Here is a 13,897-nt window from a genome sequence, read left to right as displayed (position 1 = left end):
TTTTGGCTCTATTTTGCCCTCATCTTTAACAACCCCAATTTATTACTGACGTGTCACTATTTTATTGGCTGCCAAAATAATTAATTTAATTAGTTAAAAACTCATACATCCACCCGAAAAGTCCCACCTGTTTTGACCCAAATTTTTTGACCTAAATCATTTAACCCGTTTCTTTACCCAACTTTCACGTAACAATCAAAATTTGGTCTCTTAGGAACAAAAAAGAATTCCAGCACAAATGGTAAGTCATCAATCGCCTAGGAACATTATCCAATGTGTATATAGATGAGTTATTTCACTGCTACAAGCAACTATTCACAATATACATTGGTATTATAAACAAACTTAAATACCGAAGACATAAAATAAACACAATTTAAAACCAGATAATAATACTTTACATCAATGATAACATAAGTTTTTTATATAAGCACAGACATTATAAAGGAAGAACCTGCCACTAGTAATACAGTTGTTGCCACTATATCATACCAATCAGCATTACTAGTAAACAAAAGCTGGGCAGGTCTCTGCGATTTAATGGAGCTTCTGTTTTGGCAACAATTTGAACTAGTTTAGATTTTTGCTATGCTTCATACTCAAAAAAAATTGAAACACGAACCAATACTAAAGAACAGAATTGTGTCAACATTATACCTTTTCCAGGAACTATGATGACCGGTGCTATCTTACAGTTGTGTAAGCAATACTCGCGACACTTCCTTGCAGTACACTAATGGGAAATTAACCAGAAAAATCAGTAATTGAGTTAACAACCAATTAATAACCAATGCATACACAGGGGTATGTGTGTGTGAGAGAGAGAGAGAGACAGATGGACACCATTGGATTATGCCAAGTCCCTTGGTTACCATAACCATTGCTGAAGGCTTCAAAACCTTTCTGCTTCCTTGTAAATTACCTTTCCAGCATCTCCTTCCACAATCCTAGCCACTATCTTCACCTATCTCAACATGAATCCAAAGAATTGAGTTTACTATTATCAACTTCTAGAAATTATACTTATGAAACCAAAACTATAGAGATTATTGGTTTACATGTGGTCACACTCAATAAAACCAAGTTCAAATTCAATAAAACCAACAATTACAAACTTCTCTCAGGGTTTATAGTACATTCTTCTATGATGAAAAAGTTCTTCTTGTTACACGGCCTTAAGACTTTAAAATGAAAAAAATATATCTAGTGAAAAATCGTCAAGAAAAGTATCTCCACAGTAGAACTAGAAATAGATATGTTGCCATGAGAATATTTTCCGATTAGCGAGATTCAAACTACATTAACTTTGACTTGCATTTACTTATAGTATTTGAATATCTTAATCCAATTTAGCTCCAAAGATTAGTCAAATGGACTATCGAGAAGTATAATGTGACAAGTATTTTGGAACGGAGAGAATAGCTTAAAATGTTTCTTTTTCTGTTATCTTCTCTCTTGCACAATTATTGAGCCTTCTGCAGCTTTGTTCTATTTTCTCAACAATGAGGATATTTGGTTACAGGATGTGGGGAATGCCAGAAGCTAAAACAAATCAAGGACAACACAGATTGATGAACAAAAGCTAAAATCATTGTACTATTTTATCTTTTTCGTCAAAGAAAGAATTAGCACAAAGAATTCATTATGTGAAGGAACGCGCCGTCGGCTAACTATGCAGAGGAAGACAAAATATAAGATGAAAAATTTCAAAATATCCATGTGAAGGTTCCATATATGCATCCCAAATTATTAGCACTCCAGTAAGTACAAAAAAGGGACAATCCATATTTTAATGTTTAGGATTATAAGTAGATAATACACATCAACACGATCCAAAAGTGAAACCTTTAACATCAATCATGTTCATACAACCACGAACACGAGAAAATCAATTACATCCATAACCATAAGCATTTAAATGTTTCTCAATCTCAAAACAAACAAAAGCATCAACACAACATATTCAACTCACGTGCTCTTCATTCAGGAATCGGTTAGCCCACCTGCTCTTAGTTACATGAGCAGACTTTACCATCTCATTTCTGACCCAACAGATACATAAGTAAAGTTTATCAATATTAATTCACAACTCACAAGACATACATTTTGCACTCCAACAAGACACAAGTAATGCAAATCATAAGATTTATAAGATAGCACACGTTCAACCCACAAAAATATTCATGGCTACTTACAAAACATACGAACAAAAAATGACCAATTTCAAGACTTAAACGACCAGTTTCAAGACTGATTCACAACTGTGAATTTAGGTCTTAGGCCTAACTCACACCCCAAAAGCTAGCTCAAAGGGAGGAGGATTTCCCAAGCCTTATAAAGAGTTCACCCATCTCATTAATCATCGATGTGGGACTTTTGTCATTCTTTAACACCCCCCCTCACGCCCAGTGCTTAGCATCTGGTGCGTGGGCAATTTTAATTTTGGGGACCCCAACATCGGTGAGACGGGCCCTGCTTTGATACCATGTGAAATTAGGTCTTAGGCCTAACTCGCACCCCAAAAGCTAGCTCAAAGGGAGGAGGATTTCCCAAGCCTTATAAAGAGTTCACCCATCTCATTAATCATCGATGTGGGACTTTTGTCATTCTTTAACACCCCCCCTCACGCCCAGTGCTTAGCATCTGGTGCGTGGGCAATTTTAATTTTGGGGACCCCAACATCGGTGAGACGGGCCCTGCTTTGATACCATGTGAAATTAGGTCTTAGGCCTAACTCGCACCCCAAAAGCTAGCTCAAAGGGAGGAGGATTTCCCAAGCCTTATAAAGAGTTCACCCATCTCATTAATCATCGATGTGGGACTTTTGTCATTCTTTAACACCCCCCCTCACGCCCAGTGCTTAGCATCTGGTGCGTGGGCAATTTTAATTTTGGGGACCCCAACATCGGTGAGACGGGCCCTGCTTTGATACCATGTGAAATTAGGTCTTAGGCCTAACTCGCACCCCAAAAGCTAGCTCAAAGGGAGGAGGATTTCCCAAGCCTTATAAAGAGTTCACCCATCTCATTAATCATCGATGTGGGACTTTTGTCATTCTTTAACACCCCCCCTCACGCCCAGTGCTTAGCATCTGGTGCGTGGGCAATTTTAATTTTGGGGACCCCAACATCGGTGAGACGGGCCCTGCTTTGATACCATGTGAAATTAGGTCTTAGGCCTAACTCGCACCCCAAAAGCTAGCTCAAAGGGAGGAGGATTTCCCAAGCCTTATAAAGAGTTCACCCATCTCATTAATCATCGATGTGGGACTTTTGTCATTCTTTAACACCCCCCCTCACGCCCAGTGCTTAGCATCTGGTGCGTGGGCAATTTTAATTTTGGGGACCCCAACATCGGTGAGACGGGCCCTGCTTTGATACCATGTGAAATTAGGTCTTAGGCCTAACTCGCACCCCAAAAGCTAGCTCAAAGGGAGGAGGATTTCCCAAGCCTTATAAAGAGTTCACCCATCTCATTAATCATCGATGTGGGACTTTTGTCATTCTTTAACACCCCCCCTCACGCCCAGTGCTTAGCATCTGGTGCGTGGGCAATTTTAATTTTGGGGACCCCAACATCGGTGAGACGGGCCCTGCTTTGATACCATGTGAAATTAGGTCTTAGGCCTAACTCGCACCCCAAAAGCTAGCTCAAAGGGAGGAGGATTTCCCAAGCCTTATAAAGAGTTCACCCATCTCATTAATCATCGATGTGGGACTTTTGTCATTCTTTAACACCCCCCCTCACGCCCAGTGCTTAGCATCTGGTGCGTGGGCAATTTTAATTTTGGGGACCCCAACATCGGTGAGACGGGCCCTGCTTTGATACCATGTGAAATTAGGTCTTAGGCCTAACTCGCACCCCAAAAGCTAGCTCAAAGGGAGGAGGATTTCCCAAGCCTTATAAAGAGTTCACCCATCTCATTAATCATCGATGTGGGACTTTTGTCATTCTTTAACACCCCCCCTCACGCCCAGTGCTTAGCATCTGGTGCGTGGGCAATTTTAATTTTGGGGACCCCAACATCGGTGAGACGGGCCCTGCTTTGATACCATGTGAAATTAGGTCTTAGGCCTAACTCGCACCCCAAAAGCTAGCTCAAAGGGAGGAGGATTTCCCAAGCCTTATAAAGAGTTCACCCATCTCATTAATCATCGATGTGGGACTTTTGTCATTCTTTAACACCCCCCCTCACGCCCAGTGCTTAGCATCTGGTGCGTGGGCAATTTTAATTTTGGGGACCCCAACATCGGTGAGACGGGCCCTGCTTTGATACCATGTGAAATTAGGTCTTAGGCCTAACTCGCACCCCAAAAGCTAGCTCAAAGGGAGGAGGATTTCCCAAGCCTTATAAAGAGTTCACCCATCTCATTAATCATCGATGTGGGACTTTTGTCATTCTTTAACACCCCCCCTCACGCCCAGTGCTTAGCATCTGGTGCGTGGGCAATTTTAATTTTGGGGACCCCAACATCGGTGAGACGGGCCCTGCTTTGATACCATGTGAAATTAGGTCTTAGGCCTAACTCGCACCCCAAAAGCTAGCTCAAAGGGAGGAGGATTTCCCAAGCCTTATAAAGAGTTCACCCATCTCATTAATCATCGATGTGGGACTTTTGTCATTCTTTAACACCCCCCCTCACGCCCAGTGCTTAGCATCTGGTGCGTGGGCAATTTTAATTTTGGGGACCCCAACATCGGTGAGACGGGCCCTGCTTTGATACCATGTGAAATTAGGTCTTAGGCCTAACTCACACCCCAAAAGCTAGCTCAAAGGGAGGAGGATTACCCAAGCCTTATAAAGAGTTCACCTATCTCATTAATCACCGATGTGGGACTTTTGTCATTCTTTAACAACAACAACAAAATAAAAACTTTCTTTGTGCCTTTACATAACAAACAAAAATCACAGCATGATGCATAATTGTCATTCCTAATGCTTGCCTCTCTTTGGATTCAATTTTCCAATTTTTTTCCCCTTTTCTACCAACTGATTTGAGGTCACAAATGATTTGCCTTTCCAAGTCAACTTTCTTGGTGAGTACGGCAGGTTAGTAGGCCTACTTACACCACTCTCATCACCCCTGAAGTTAATCTTCCTTGACCCTGTCGGTAGTTGATGCAACTTCTTCATTTGAAGCCTAGTTTTAGCTTCAGATATTGCCTTAGGCCTAATTATTGTTGTCTCATTCTCACTTTCAAGATCATATTCATCTTCATCTTTATCTTCATCTTCCTCTTCCTCTTCCTCTTCCTCTTCCTCTTCCTCTTAAAGGGATAACAAACTTTGTTTTCCTCTTCAAGTTTAAAGGACCAGCAACTTCAATACTTGGTTGGCTTGCCTGGTGACTAGGAGATGGTACAAATCCCACAGTTGGCATGAAGATAGATTCTTGACTTGGTTGTGATGCTGACAATTATTCATCTGAAAGAACTTGTGCTCTTCTTTCAAGCTAAAAAACTTGCATAGTAGTTAGACTATTAAATAAACTATGTTAAACAAACAATGCAAATAATAACTAAGGAATAATAAATTTACCAGAGGACAATTCCTTTTATTATGACCTGGTGCACTGCAGTGACCACATGAAATTTTCAATCCTTTTCTACTTTTTGACCACAATCCCTCCTTCTTCCTTGCTTCATCATTTTTCCTTATTCTCTTAGTTTTTGGTCTACCAACCATTTTATGTACTTTTGGTGGCTCCATAGCATGAGAGGGATACACTTTTCCAGAATTTTCACACCCTAACTGGTTGAAGTTTATGTTGGTACACCAACATGTAGGCCTCTTTTGAGTACCACTAATGCATCTCATCCAGTGGTTCTTTTTTTATCATGTTCTAAAGATTTAATGGCATGAGTACATGGTATTCCTATAAAATCACATGTCTTACATGTACATTTTTTCCTAGCAAGACTCACAACATGTCTGTCTTCACCCTCAGCCACCTCATAGCCTAGGTCTCCATTAGATTGAACATGACAACCATGTGCAATGATTCTGTAATCTTTATAAAGATCCATAGCAGATGGACTGAAATTTCTTCTCCATTTTTACCCTCCTCTTCAAGATCTTTCAACATATTCTTTTTCCTTGTTCTAAAGCATCGTTAGATATGTTTATCACCATATCAGAACCAGGATTGCTATCCCTTAATTCCTGCGCATAAGCCTCTAATTTGTTGAAATCATCAATAAAGCTACCCTCCAGTTTCTCCAAGATAAGTCTTTTAACCCTCTTAATCTTTGAATAACTGATATTGAGTAAAAAATTATCATCCACATCCTGCCTCATGTCTTTTCACCTTGTACTTGGGGTTATTCTGAATCTTATTCTTAAAGTAGTGTGCTAAAGCTTGTTGAGTAGCTCTTCTGTTCTTAAAGGTTTCCTGGCATGTATGTTCTGTTTCTAATGTCTTAATTTCAAATCCTTGGCCTTTCTTAACTTCTAATATTAAACACAGAGAAGGACAACCAACATCACACTTATATCTAAGTCTGGTAGAGTCACTTTTCACAACTTTAAGGCTCTTCTTCCTAATAGCTCACAATTCTTTTAGCTTCATCAAGATTCTTGAAGCTCGTACCCTTTCCAACTCTAAAAAATTGTCTAGTTTTTCAGTTACTTCTCTTATTTTTCTCTCCTAAAAAATTCCAACTCATCACTATCATGATCACTATCAAAAGGTTCATTTTCATCCTTCTCTTGCTCACTTAATTCACCATCAGTTACTGCATCTACTGTCCCAAGACAAGGTTCATTTAATGGACAGATATCACCATTATTTACTACATCTACTGTGATAGGGAAAGGTTCATTAAGTTAACTGATGTCAAGAGCTGAGACAGTATCTTCATCTTCCTCAACAACAAATAGTTGAAGTTGAAGCACACTAGATTGAGTAGGCAGTGCAATATGCAGTGTTCTAATTCCTGAATCACCCTCTACTAGATAATACTTATTAGAAGGCCCCAAACATAGCAGTTGTTTCACCTTACTAAAGCAGAAATATTTAGTGTATTCAGAACAAAGGTCTATATATGATAGTAAATCTGGATCATACTCTTCCCATAGATGAGTCAATTTTTTAATGTAATTAACTTGAGGAGTCAAAACCCACTTGCTCCCATAGTTAAAGACCACATCAACCTTTTCAGCCATTCTTTTTTAAGGAAGCCACATGACAGATACAAAAAAAAAAGTGACTTATCAGACATCAATAAAGAAAACAACAAACAAAAAATCTATCAATATTCTTATGTGACAACAATGATAAAAGGTAAAGGGAGGACCACATGTTATGTCTATCACATTACATAGAGAATGCAACACCAAAAATATATAAATAAATGCATTTAAGTATGACATACCTAACAGAAAACAAAGAAAAATGCACAGAATATATGCTTTAAAAAAATAAGAATCTTAGCTTGAGACAACATCGTAAAAAACACCTAATTCGAGATAACAATGAAAACATAAAACACATATACCTTCTAAAAATAACTACAACAAGCATATAACACATGTAACAATATAAAATATGTAAATATACAGAAAATCACAACAATACTAGACAAATCTGAAACCCTAACTGAAAACACTAAAAAGAGAGAAATTCTTACTTTGAGTTCTAGTTAGCTTTGATAGATGAAGAAGAGAGGAGATTTCGTCAGAAAACTTTGAGTTTCTGTGAGTATCGATTGAGAAAGAACTAAGAGACCAAATTTTGATTGTTACGTGAAAGTTGGGTAATGAAACGGGTTAAAAGGATTAGGTTAAAAAAATTGGGTCAAAACGGGTGGGCCTTTTTGGGTGGGTATATGGGTTTTTAATTAATTAAATTAATTATTTTGGCACCAATAAAATATTGACACGTCACTAATGAATTGGGGTTGTTAAAATGAGGGCAAAATAGAGCCAAAAGGTAGATGTCAAGTGCATTTTAGGCCCGAAAGATAGAAAAATATTAATTTTGTACCAATTCGCATAGTTAAGAGATATTTTAAATCCTTTTCATTTTTCCAAAAATTAAAATAAAATAGGTACAATAATGGGCTTAAATTTTATATAGTGGGCTTTAGGTAGAAGCAACAAAAGAATAATGGGCTGCATGTACCATGATTTAACTGCAGTCTGTATCCTTTGATATGGAATTGTAGGGTTAGTTGCCACTGCTAGGTCGTCTTCTTCAACGGTGTTTGCTTTCTTAGGTCGTCAAAATGGTAATGTTTCTCTTATTCTACAAATAAATTCAGATTAGATAATTTTATGTGGTTATTATACAAAGTCATTTGTGTAACTGGTTATGATTTTGTTAACATCTTTACAATTTTGAACTGGACAAGGCGATTGGCGAAGCTGAATATAAAGAACTTCCTTTCTTAATGATAATTCAGTATCCTCTTACTAGTTTAATTGATTGAAGAGGAAATGTGGCTGGAAGTGGATCTTGGAATTTTTTAAATTTATTTTGGTGATGGATGACATTCAGCACCTATAAGAGAGATTCGTCAGTAACATTGGTTGCTCACTTACTGCTTGACTCAGTAAATCTAATACCTTGGTTTTATTTCATTGCTCTCTTTTCTGCAACCCTCCCTAAACTTCCTCGTAATAATCTTATATACTCTGATCCTATTCAGTTGTTCACTTTAGAATAAATACAAATATTAAGATAACAATAATTAACATAGTAAAGTTATAATTTTTTTAGGAAAGACACAAATATAAAAATAACAATAACTAACATAGTGAAGTTACAATTTTACCTTTATTAAATATGGTTTCAAAAAAAATGAATTAAAACTTAGAAATATTCAACAATTTTAAATGAGGGTATAATAGAATTTTTTTTTTGTCCTTTTTTGATTTGTCAAAATGAACAATTAAATAGGAACATTTAAAAGAGGAAATATGAATAAGTAAATAGAACGGAGGAAGTATTATTCTTTCTAAAATTGGTTAACACTCTCTAATACACGCACATATAATCTTTCAAGTTTGTCACATTCGAAATTCCTTAAGTTATTTAGCTTCTCGAAATAGTGGATACTCATTTTAGCTCGTTGAACAACATTTTCTTCATGTGTAGACCAAGAGGACCAAGAAGGCTGGTATTGTCGGCAAGTACGGTATGTGCCTAAGTAGTTGCTAAGAAAACATGAAGTGATGCATTTAGCAAACTTCAAGACGTTTTATAAGAATATGAATGGAAATTTTGATTTGACGTTCAGCTGATGAACATTAAATTTTTCTGCCCATGTAGATTAGTCATTCCACATCTAATACATGTCTTTGAATAACCTTACAGGTACCCGTTATGGGGCTAGTTTGAGGAAGCAGATTAAGAAGATGGAGGTCAGTCAGCACAGCAAGTATTTTTGTGAGTTCTGTGGGAAGGTATACCACTAGCTCTGCTTTCATAGACCCCATGTGTTTCATCATTGCATTGGTAATAATATATTAGCATTGTAATGTATGTAGCATGCCGTGAAGAGGAAGGCTGTTGGTATTTGGGGCTGCAAAGATTGTGGTAAAGTCAAAGCAGGGGGTGCCTATACGCTCAAGTAAATGTTCATCTCAGCCATTTGCTTTTCTGTTTCCTGTGTTACACAAAGTACTAATGCTTGTTCCCTTGTTTGCCAGCACTGCAAGTGCTGTCACCGTAAGGAGCACCATTCGAAGGCTAAGGGAGCAGACAGAGAGCTAGACACTGGAATCTGAATGTTTTATGCAAGTTGAATGCTTGATTATGCTTTGCTTATATGTACTCATGTGTCAACTCAAATTGCTTACATCTGGATTCTTTCAAGCAAATTCTAAATCTGGTTATTATTATGGACAAAATAGTTCTGATTGACACAAATTATAGAACCTCCAATAAAGTTAAAAGTAATTATTACATTGTATCTCCTACTGTCAAATCATATGTTAGAAAACAAAAAGTACTATTTGAGTATGCTTAAATCCTCAACCCACACCCAAAGAAGACTCATCCAAACATAAGCAAGCAATTATACAGCTACGTAGCTTTAGTCAGACATAATAAAGACGAGGCTTTATATTTCCTTTTGACTTCAACTGATTCTCAGCAGTGCTAGTACACATGAGAAACTGGTAGGGGTGAGGTTCTCTCTGGACACCAAAACCTCATATTCTACGACTTAGCTGAATATACAAAACATATGAATGAAAAAGCTAAGCCAGCAGGTAATGTCATCCCCTTTCTTGGCAAGGGGTTGAACCATAACTACCGCAATGCAGCAGCTCGGAGAATGCACAACTTAGACAAGGCAAAAATCCAATAGACAATACAGCTAGCTTCCGCATGGGGCATGATAGGGAAATCACAAAAGTGATTGAAAGGAGAACAATAATTTAAGGACTAATCCCCCTTTGCAGCTGTCTGTGAAAAAGGATGAACACTTTATGGCTTGAATTGAAACAAGTCCATCAGTTGAACATTGCAAGGTCATCACTATTCCTGCGATGATGATGCATCTGCTTTTGCACAGCTTTCACTGCAGCTACTCTAGCTGCATTGGCTGCTTTGTTGGCTGCTGAAACTGCCCTGTTCACTCTCTCATCAACCTTAGCCACATCATAAGCCCTTTCTGCTGCTCGACGTGCTTCCTGGTTAAAATATGGAAAAGCAATCAGTGTTTGGACAAATTAAACCTGCATTTTTCTCTTCATACCTAACTGTCAGATTGAGAATCAAACTGACTCAGATGAGTCGTGTCATTGCATAGTACATGACATTGAGAATTTTGAATTCTGCAGGAGTACTAATAGCAAGTTTGGCAAAGCTTCTAATCAAAGCTGATTTCGGAAAGTCCTTCATGAAAAAGAGTTGTCCAAAAAAAAGTACCTTTCGTGAGGAGCAATTTGTATTTTGGCTAGTCAACTTAAAAAGTATTTCTGAGAAGCAATTAGAGTTTGGCCAAACCTTTAAAAGTGCTTCTAAGTGTATTTTCAAAAAAAGTTTCTTTTTTTGAATGTGCTTTTGAGAAAAGCTATTTTTTAGCTTATGAAAAACAATTTCTCCTACTCTCCAAATTACTTATTTTCTCCTACTGAAAACTTGGCCAAAGACCAAACTTTTAAAAAGTAAGTGTTTTTGGCCTTCTAAAAGCTTTGACCAAGCAGACTATAATTATGTTAGTATATAATCCTTTGTAAGCCAACTCAAGTACTACTTAAGGGAACAAGCCTATGATACAATGTATCATGGGCTGGAGAAGTAGATCTATCTGAGTAGCCTAGACAATAAATATCCTGTTTCTATATCAATAACTTCAAATGTAATAACTAGTTTTTAAAAGATAAACCAATAATTCACCTGTACAGCATTTAGCACTTTGGAATGGTAAACAGCAACAGGAGATACAGGATAGGAGTTGTTCTGTGTGCTTGGAATGTCAAGGACCCCATTTTGCCAATGACCAGACTGGGTCTCCCCATTTCTAAAAGTATACATCCCAAGCCCTTGTCTCCTTCCCTCATGCCAGGCTCCTTCATACCGATGACCATTTGCAAAAACATATACTCCGAAACCATGCATCTTATCAGCAAAATATTCCCCAGCATAATTATCTCCATTCCTATATTGAAAAGTAAAAACCAAGTCAATGGCAGAAAATATAAATAAAATAAGTAAGCCAATAGCTTCATTGCCATTTCATCATCGCACCAGTTAACAGAGCATACTTTGTACTGCAAAAATAAAGGACCTGCAGGTAAAAACTATGCCCAAGTTTCAGTTATTCTTGTTTCAAACTTTTTGGTGATAAATATGAGTCACAGTACCAAGTATCATCACCATTAAGACCAATATCTTTCACCAATCAAATGGTATTTTTCGAGAACCCTAAACTAACTCAGATATAGGCATACAGCAACAGTCCATAACAATTTTTTAAAGCACACAAACATTAAAATGGGAAAGAAGCACTTCGTGATAATTATGACGTTCAACTGACCAGTTCATCCTTTCTGCCTGACCCAAATAAGTTACCTGCTACATGGATCACTTAGACTCACAAAATGGAAATAATTGTAAAAAAAAGAGAATATAAATGTTTCTCTGGTATTAACTTCCAAATGATAAAGATGTATCATCTTTTTCGGTGCATTTCAATTTCAGGTGCTATACGTGATTAGAAATTTGCTTAACTTATACGAAGTATGGGCAATGTGCCTTCATAGAACGCCACCACCAAACTCCCACAACACCCAAAAGAAATTTGAAAAAATAAAAAGTGGGATTTAGCAATTCATATAGGCAAGCAATTACCTCTTAAGCTGATAATTTATTTAGCAATTAAACTAATAAATAAATGAAGTAGCTGAGGTAGAAAACTCAAAGGAAGTTCACCAATCTTCTATAATAAAGCTATGCCAACGAATTGCTATTCCAATCATATTCTAAAATAGTCAAGCTCTTCCTGTCTTGACTTAGTCGGTTTTATATCTTCTACAACCATACGTGCAATACTCTGAGATGATCCATCAACAATTAAATATCTCTAACATTTATAAAATCTTATTATTAACCAATCATACAAAACCGTCAACATCAGTGATCTTACTGGTTGTTATGCCCTTAGCATAAATCTCAACGGAATGTAGTCAGTATATCTATACATATCTTCTCCCCATCAGTATCCAAATTACAATCTTAATACAATCCGAAAGTTTGCAATAGAGAGCAAAATCATCCAAACTATCTAGACAGCCAATCAACCCATGATTCAGGACCTAGTTCTGCCATTTTAGCAAATTTTATGCAAAGTCAGCAGATAAACTATTCTGAAATATAGGCTTATATGTTCTCTTGAAAATGCCCATAAATCTTCTGTCTCACTTGCAGAAGATTGACCCCTGACATTCCACAACCAAGAAAACTGGATTCCATTGTCAAGATACAAGTGCCAATGAAGCTTTATGTCATTTTACAATCAGTTAACCTCAGTCATCAAAGTTAATTAACCACCAAGTTACCTGGCGGAAATTATCAAGAATTTTTTTCAAGATAGTATCACGTTTGAGCATGATTGTATACTTTACTAGTCGTTTCTTCCAACTGACATCAAAATTATGCAAGGTCACACAGAAAGAAGTTGAGTGGCAAGAAATGCACTTCAGCAGACACAAAGATGCTCCACAATTCACATAAATTAAGACACTATAGCTGGTGGGGCGATAGCTCCTTCCCAAGATTCACCACATCCGAGTCCAGTGTCATTACTAATCAGCAATCCCTCAAAAAGAAACTTTTTTGAAAGGGAATACTCCTGCTACAGAAAAGGACAGTCTTTATGACAAAAAAATGACTGCATGGAGATGAGATACAAAAAAATGAGGAGAGAGGCACATATTGATTGTTGTTGAATCATCCAGTACACTGGAACTGGGGAAAGCTGGACAGTAGGTAAAGGGACCAGACTCAACTTGTTGCTCATAAGATAAGTTATTAACTAATTAGGTCCGACATAAGAAAAATGGGACAATAACTGTTCTTTTTGTCTACTCTGAAGTAAACACATAAGGTTGGTTCTTGTTCAGTTGTACCAATATGATCGCTTAACTATTCTCCTATTGTTTTAAATAAACTGCATCCTTCTACATACAATCAAAAGTCTTCCATTTCTTACAGAAGCTCTTTAGTACCGGCAATCAAGCAGTACAATAAACTTATATTATCTTATAGCCCAGCACAGAGGGTCGCCTTTTAAATTTAATTAGTCAGAGAAAGACAAAGATGGAAATAGAAACTTATATAGTGACATCTAGTAGATAAATGCTACCCTTCCTTTGAGACATAAATCAACATGATTAATGAATATTTTCACCATCCTCTAATCATGCATGCATATATATATATATATA

At 37.2% G+C, this 13,897-nt stretch overlaps 2 protein-coding genes and 1 pseudogene across 2 annotated transcripts in view; 1 reads left to right on the top strand and 2 right to left on the bottom strand.

Annotated features, from left to right (window-relative positions):
• Positions 1-6,079: 6,079 nt before the first annotated feature.
• Positions 6,080-7,165, bottom strand: LOC107001564 (annotated as a pseudogene).
• Positions 7,166-8,079: 914 nt separating this feature from the next.
• On the top strand, positions 8,080-9,872 carry LOC107002553 (60S ribosomal protein L37a-like). Its single transcript, XM_015200612.2, has 5 exons — positions 8,080-8,229; positions 9,099-9,138; positions 9,318-9,406; positions 9,491-9,573; positions 9,653-9,872. Exons 1-5 carry the CDS (start codon positions 8,227-8,229, stop codon positions 9,714-9,716), a joined length of 279 nt encoding a protein of 92 aa, XP_015056098.1. The 5' UTR covers positions 8,080-8,226; the 3' UTR covers positions 9,717-9,872.
• LOC107002552 overlaps positions 9,863-13,897 on the bottom strand; it is a 6,621-nt gene continuing 2,586 nt past the window's right edge. The window contains exons 2-3 of the mRNA XM_015200611.2: positions 11,349-11,610; positions 9,863-10,639 (exon numbers count right to left, since the gene is read on the bottom strand). Of these exons, the coding sequence (XP_015056097.1) occupies positions 10,460-10,639; positions 11,349-11,610 (442 nt within the window). The 3' untranslated portion in view covers positions 9,863-10,459. The remainder of the gene's footprint in view (positions 10,640-11,348; positions 11,611-13,897) is intronic.

The sequence above is a fragment of the Solanum pennellii genome, chromosome 10 (genome assembly GCF_001406875.1).
Source record: "Solanum pennellii chromosome 10, SPENNV200".
NCBI classification, from domain to species: Eukaryota; Viridiplantae; Streptophyta; class Magnoliopsida; order Solanales; family Solanaceae; genus Solanum; species Solanum pennellii.
Note: the sequence above shows the minus strand (reverse complement) of the source record. Positions and strands in the feature narration are given on the sequence as shown.